The sequence below is a fragment of the Rosa chinensis genome, chromosome 5 (genome assembly GCF_002994745.2).
Source record: "Rosa chinensis cultivar Old Blush chromosome 5, RchiOBHm-V2, whole genome shotgun sequence".
In the NCBI taxonomy this organism is placed as follows: Eukaryota; Viridiplantae; Streptophyta; class Magnoliopsida; order Rosales; family Rosaceae; genus Rosa; species Rosa chinensis.
The window spans coordinates 27,728,170-27,734,951 of NC_037092.1; the positions used below are offsets into that span (position 1 = coordinate 27,728,170).

Genomic DNA, 6,782 nt, shown 5'->3' on the forward strand with positions numbered 1-6,782 from the left:
AAACCCCGGTTCTTTGCTCAGCCGATTCCATCACTGATCGGCTCAGCTGCCCCCCCCCCCCCCTTCTCTCTCTGAAAACCAAACAAGAAGACGAAGCCGGTTCAATAATGGAGCCGCGGCTAAACTACGCACCCGAGAATTCTAAGTCTCTTTTTTTGCTCTCTCTCTCTCTCTCTCTCTCTCTCATTTTCTTATTTAAATCGAAGTTTCGAAAACTACAAGACTGTCTCTCTTTCTTCTTGTTCTTGCGTTCCCTGACTTTCCTTTCACTTTCACTTTCTTGCGGTCCAAAACAGTAACAAGCGAGCTCATTCCGGCATGGATACCGACGACGTTGTCGAGGTCGCCGCTCCGGTTTCTTGCTCTCGGAAATTGCGAAAGAACAAGGAGGTTCGGTCGTACGCTGTTTCTCTTTTTCTTTTTTTTCTTTTCTTTTTTGAATGGCAAAATCAAAGTTTCAGTCTTTTTGTTTGAATTTGGAATTTTGATCGGACCCGATCATGTGGCTGTAGTGAAATCAGTGTTCTGATGGTCTTTTTTGAATGATCGAGTTGCTGTTTTTGATTGGTATTGAATTGGGTAATGGTGATGGGTTTTGTTTTGGTTCTGATCAAACTTGGTTTGGGGATTTGAGCAAAAAGAATTGGGCTTTGGTTTTGTGTGCTTGGTATACATAGTGGAGTATGTTGTGCAATGTTATGAGATGAGTGGTGTGGTTGTCTATGGCAGTGAGGAGTCTGCTTGTGTATAGATGAAGTGTTGTTGAAATTGGAGTATCAATCAATCATGAGGTGATTGTATCGTTAGAACAGATGGTTCATTAAGCGACCCAGATAGTGATTTCTTGGGAAACTGCAACTGTGCTTTGAATTGGGAGCACGGTTTTGTCAATGAATTTGGCAGTTCTTGTCTTTTTGTAGAGAAAGAAAATAGGTAAAATGGCGAGTTAGTTAGAATGTGTCGACTGCAAAGGGAGGTTTTGAGAGGAGGGCTGAAACATGGTTGCCCTCTTTTCTCTAAAGTCATCATTCCAATACTGTGAATGCGATATCTTCCCATTTTTGTGACTGTTTTGGCTATTGGTAGAACAATGTCTACAACACATTTCCTACACCCAGTGCTGTTTATATTGTCAGACAATTTCCCGATATGGTTAGTTTTCCCCTCTTAGAAGCATTGAACCTCCATGCGTGTTGCCAATCTGTCTGTTATACAACAAAGTAAGTTTCTATTACTGTGAGTTGCTTTGATATTTAAATGAGTCTGGACTGTCCTGTATGCATAATGACATCTTTTCTAAACTGTCTATCAATCTGTTGATACTTAATTGTTTTAACTTTTCTTTGGATGGTGCTTGACATGTACTAGCGCTTTCCTGTTTTTAAGGTGAATGTAAATTTTCTTGGTTATATATGTTAGATTTAGGGTATCCAATCCAAAACCAGCTGATAGTGTGTGGAGAGACCCAAAATCTCATTTATTGTATTCATGGCTTACAATTCTCAATGTGAGATTCTGTAAGGTCATGTACACCCTGCAGTGTGATACCATACAATAGTTGACCTATCCCTAATGCTTGGCATCTTTACAATAGTTGGTGTTTTTTGTGTTTTATCAGCTTTTGACATGAGACTGTTGGGTCTCTTTTGTTATTTAGTATAACAAACTTTACTATCTTGTAGCATATAAAACCGTCATTATATTTGGATTTAGAGAATGACTAACATCTGTCATATGTATTTTTTCTTTTTCAAGCTTGACAAGCATTTATTGTTTTTGCTTTTGTTTCAGATAAGTGGGATTATCGTTAGATAGTGAGGAGGTTGATTCCCTCCTAAATACCTACATGTCCTATTTATATGTTGTTCTCTTGGTCTCTTGTTTTACTAACTCATTGACCTTGCCCTTGGTTTATACTCCTGGACATGATATTTCATGGCTGCCTCCATTTGTTGATATGTTTTATTTCTTTCTTTTTTTATTGCTCTTTTGGTAATTTTTCCTAATCAACTGAACAGTGTATATTGGTTTATTTCTTTTCTCAGGTGAATTTGCAGGATGTGATTGAATTGGACAAAGATGATTCTGCTGCTGCAATGTTTATTTATGAGAAAATTGACAGAAGTATCAAAGGAAAGGCAGTGGAAAATTCTTCAGATGGTTACCATATTCATCAATCAAAGGTTTATGCTTAGTTGGAAATGGGATTCTTGCTGTTGACTGCTAACTTTTTGCTATGCGATAGATATTTTGTGCAGCTATATCATTCTCAAGTGTATTTACTTTATATAATTACTATTACTTTCAGGAAGCTGTCCTCCATACTTCTGTTGGTTCTTCTGGTATGGAAACCCTTGGCTCAGTCAGTGGAATTGAAATTGCTAAGGATGTCGCCCCAGCATCAAATCACTTTATTGACTTGGATGGTCCCAATTCTGATGCATCTGCTGACGATGTTGATGACTGTACTGATACTTGTTTTGAAGAGTTTGATTATGCCTTCTTGCAATCCCATTTCGATAATGTGGGTATTCCTCCTGGAGTAGAGGCGCCTGTCCCTCATATTCCTTGGTTGTCAGATCCTCCTAAAAGTAATGTAAGTTCAGTTTCTGGAAGTAGTTCTGTTGATACAAGGTATCAAATGAAATCAGATTATGTTGGCCTCCATGGAAATGAGCTGTTTCCCTGGACAGATCCTCCTAGTTTCAACTTTAAGCCAACCGTTGTGGGTAGTTCAAGCTTGAAGACCCAAACAGACAGTATCGGTCACCCAAATGGACAGTACCAGTCATCTTGGAAACTTCCAAAAGCTGCTAGAAGCAGAAAGAAACAATCTGCTTCACATCCCCAAGTTAGTGCTCCTAGTCTCCCAGTTGGAGCAGAACCATCAAAATCTCAAAGGCTCTTAGGAGCTTTGCAGCGTAAAAAGAAGCTATTTTCTTCAAGTAGTTCGACTAATTATGATGCAATGAAGTTCGATACTGGAGCCGAGACATCTTTTTTTGGACATAATTTACCCTACAGTCCAATTTATCCTCATGGATTACAGTCACCCTGGTTGTCAGATTCTTTGTCAGCAATTAGTGCTAAACCAAATCATTCAAGTTTCTACGGTCCAATTGGTTCCATATACCCTCCTGGAGAGTTAGTAGGTATCCCTTGGGTTAAGGGTGTTTCCCAAACTCAACACAATGTCACTGCTGCAAGCCTTTCAACAACCCCTGCTAGACAATTGTCTAGCAAGGAAATAGATGAAATTATGCAGAAGTACAAGGGTTTTAAACAATTTGATACAGTTGAAGATCATTCAGACCATCACTATATACTCTCTGGTACACTCAATGGTAATTCAATGACTCAGGTGAGTTAAGACAATTCTTGCATGTCTTAGTTTTTCTTTTGGTACATTTTCAATTTTAAATCTGACGCTATTTTGCTATTATTCTTCCTGAAGCCACCAAAGAACTGGGCAAAGAGAATTCAGGAAGAGTGGAAGAGCCTGGAGAAAGATTTGCCTGGTGAGCCCTTGTGCATATTTTCATGTCATGGTAGTGGTAATAAGATTTTCCATTCACTGCCTATGTGCTTTTATGTGTACACTTTTTAAAAATTACTTTTGAAAATACGGACTATTGGGAAATTATAACATCTGGAGTATAGATGTTGGACAAACAATAGAAACTATGTTGCGGAACCTTCTGCTAAGTAAGTGTATGAAGTGAATTATATTTGAACCCTGAACCTCCTCCTTGTTTTTCAAATTTACAGACACAGTATTTGTTAGAGTCTATGAGACAAGGATGGATCTTTTGAGAGCTGTAATTGTTGGAGCTGAGGGTACTCCTTACCATGATGGTCTCTTTTTCTTTGATGTTTCCTTCCCCAGTGGTTACCCCAATGTGCCACCGGTATGTAATTGTTATTTTTCTGGCATGAAATTATATATACATACATCATGGGTCTGACTTGGGCCTTGGTAATGCTAGCATGTCCACTACCACTCGGGTGGCCTTCGACTAAATCCAAATTTGTATGGTTGTGGAAAAGTATGCCTCAGCCTTCTCAACACCTGGTCTGGGAACTCAAAAGAGATGTGGATCCCGGGTGTGTCCACCATTCTACAAGTCTTAGTGTCCATACAAGGGCTGATCTTGAATACAAAGCCCTACTTTAATGAGCCTGGATATGCATCTATGAATGGTTCAGCAGCTGGTGAAACAAGGTCCCAGCAGTATAATGAGGATACCTTCCTCCTATCTTTAACAACGATGGTATACATGATGAGGAGGCCTCCAAAGGTAAGATTTGTTATCATGGTCCAAGTGTATCAATATATATAATCAAACATTTGATTGTGTGCCTAGTTTCCTGAAGTATTAAACGGACACTTTTCGTCTTTAGTTTCTCTAAATGCTAATATTGTTTGTGAAGGAATCAATTTTACACTGAAGTTTCTAGTTCATTCCAAATTCATCATATTACTCTTTCTGGTGATTTGCAAGGGAATCAATTTTTTTTTTTTTTGGAGTTAATGTGCTAAACAGAGAGAGACACAAATTTTAGACTCATCTATTCTGAATGAAGATCCTCATCACCTTATCGTAAGTGTGCAGGATGAATTACGAATTCATGATGCACAGCCAATCAGTTCTGATGGTTTTTCATAAGAAAGTTGTTTTTATCTACACACACAGGGGTGTGTGTGTGTGTCTAGCCCCTATAGTTTATTGTTTACACAAATGAAATAAGCAGTTTATTGTTTAACAAAATGATTTAAGTGGTTAATGTTGTTAACTATATATGCAAAGACTCTGAACATACAATATATGGCTTTTCCTCTCTTTTTTGGCCAGTTTATATAGGGTTTATTCGCAGTTGTATTTGTTGATCATTATGACACATTATGGCAGTCCAAACATGCTGTGTTGGTTCAGCTGGCTACATAATATGGTGGATATCATTCTTAAAAGTTGAGCCCTAATATAACTTATATTTGGATGCAGCATTTTGAGGATTTTGTTGTGGGGCATTTCCGGGATCGTGCTCATGACATCCTGGTGGCATGTAAAGCATACATGGATGGTGCTCAAGTGGGATGTCTGGTCAAAGGTGGGGTTCAGGATGTTGATGAGGGTGACAAGAGTTGTTCTCAGCGGTTTAAGGATTCTTTAGCAGGGCACATGCCGATGCTTGTCAAAGAGTTTACACATATAGGTGTCAAGGATTGCGAGAAATATGTATCAGCAGCTGTAAATGGGAACGAGCAGATTGGTAGTATGCCGCAGGCTGCAACATCAATGGTTTCATGTTGAAAAAAAAAAAAATGATTTGACAACTGATTGAACATCTCATCTATCTGAGAGATGCGGACTTCGATTCCTTTCTTATATATTTTTGACTCTTTGGCATCCTCTCCTTTGAACCTTCTTAGCATTAGTGGTTAGGACCATAGGACGGACAGGTTTCCTATCCAAAATAGGACGGACAGGTTAATTTCAGATTTTGAAGTTCCCTTGGTAGGTTTCTGAACTGACAACAATATAAGTAGTTTATGGTGCTTCAAGAGGCATTAGAATTTTTATAGCACTTTCAGTTCCCTGTGCGTACATATGTTTTCTTCAATGCCATTATGGACGGGATTGCTTAAAGTGACCATGTTAGAGCATGAGTTAGTTTCAGAAACCTCTTGTTTATCATAAATTCGTAACCATTACTCCAAGTTGTACATCAATCGGCTATGTGGGGATTTATGGTGCTGAATATAGAGAGTTTCTCATATGCTCTAGTTTCTCGTGCTTGGGTATTTTGTATTATGCGACTGTTCTTTGGGAATAAAATCTGTAGAATTGGAATATGTAGTTTGGCGATACAAATATATGGGTCTGGATCATTATTTTACATAAGTTTTAACGCTTCCTTATAATCATTAGATCTAAGTTCAATGGTCTTGACCTCTTGATTAATCCTCACATGATGTGGCAATGACATGGAATTAAATTAACTTCAACAAATGACATGGAATTAAAATTACTTCAACCAGAAAGTAAGTTTTTTTTTTTTTTTGAATCAATTCATCAATGATTGTCATTAAAATACTCAAGCTAGAACGGCCATTACATACCTCTCCGCTACTATTCAAATATAGACAAGAAGTTGTGGAAGTACCACCTGGTACATAAGACTAGACCATTCAGTAGAAAGTAATAACTTATTCATTTATTGCTTTACGTTTTTGTAGTAGATTAATTACTTACTATTTACCAAATAAAATAAATCAATTACATTTCTTAGTAATAACTATGTTTCTTAATATAATTGATTTTTTTGGGGGGGGGGGGGGAGGAGAGGGTATCTAATACTTAGAGTAAGCCCATTTTTAATATTACTAAGGTAAATAAGTAACTAAAATTTAAGGGTTAAAAAAAATCTTAGAGAAGAAGAGAACGCACTTGCACGCACTTCAACAAACAGAGAGTTTCCCTCGTTGTCCGGCGGCGGGCCCCTGTGCTGTCGTCGGACAGGCCATTTTTGATTCCTTATGGGTCATGTGTGTGGCTGATTTCCTCAATTGACTTTCGGATCGGGGAGATCAAGATGGAGGTGTGCAAGGTGAGGGATGGGGAGATCGCGACAGTTTTCTGGCTTTGGTTCACTCCTCGATGGCTTAGTCAGCGGACTGGTTTGGTGTCACGACCAGAAGCTGATCGGAGGTTGCCTATCAGTGGCGTGTTTGTGGCGGCTCAACCTAGAACTGATCTGACTAATCCAATTTGGGTCGACCT

The 6,782-nt window shown here is 38.6% G+C and overlaps 1 protein-coding gene across 2 annotated transcripts; it reads left to right on the forward strand.

The window, feature by feature from the left end:
- The first annotated feature begins 223 nt into the window (after positions 1–223).
- LOC112165635 (probable ubiquitin-conjugating enzyme E2 26) lies at positions 224–5,727 on the forward strand. 2 transcript variants are annotated; one of them, XM_024302224.2, is made up of 8 exons: positions 254–390; positions 730–1,220; positions 2,046–2,183; positions 2,309–3,361; positions 3,455–3,518; positions 3,769–3,908; positions 3,987–4,298; positions 5,004–5,727. In XM_024302224.2, exons 3-8 carry the CDS (start codon positions 2,097–2,099, stop codon positions 5,310–5,312), a joined length of 1,965 nt encoding a protein of 654 aa, XP_024157992.1. In that variant the 5' UTR covers positions 254–390; positions 730–1,220; positions 2,046–2,096; the 3' UTR covers positions 5,313–5,727. The 2 variants fall into 2 exon arrangements, with proteins under 2 accessions (XP_024157991.2, XP_024157992.1); XM_024302223.2 differs by lacking the exon at positions 730–1,220 and having other exon boundaries at positions 224–390.
- The last annotated feature ends 1,055 nt before the right edge of the window (positions 5,728–6,782 follow it).

What these genes read in the sequence shown, in the direction of transcription:
- LOC112165635 (XM_024302223.2), top strand. Translation starts at nt 319, where the DNA reads ATGGATACCGACGACGTTGTCGAGGTCGCCGCTCCGGTTTCTTGCTCT. An exon ending in CCTGGAGAAAGATTTGCCTG is followed by an intron (nt 3,519 to 3,768) that starts GTGAGCCCTTGT and finishes TCAAATTTACAG; the next exon opens with ACACAGTATTTGTTAGAGTC. An exon ending in TGATGAGGAGGCCTCCAAAG is followed by an intron (nt 4,299 to 5,003) that starts GTAAGATTTGTT and finishes ATTTGGATGCAG; the next exon opens with CATTTTGAGGATTTTGTTGT.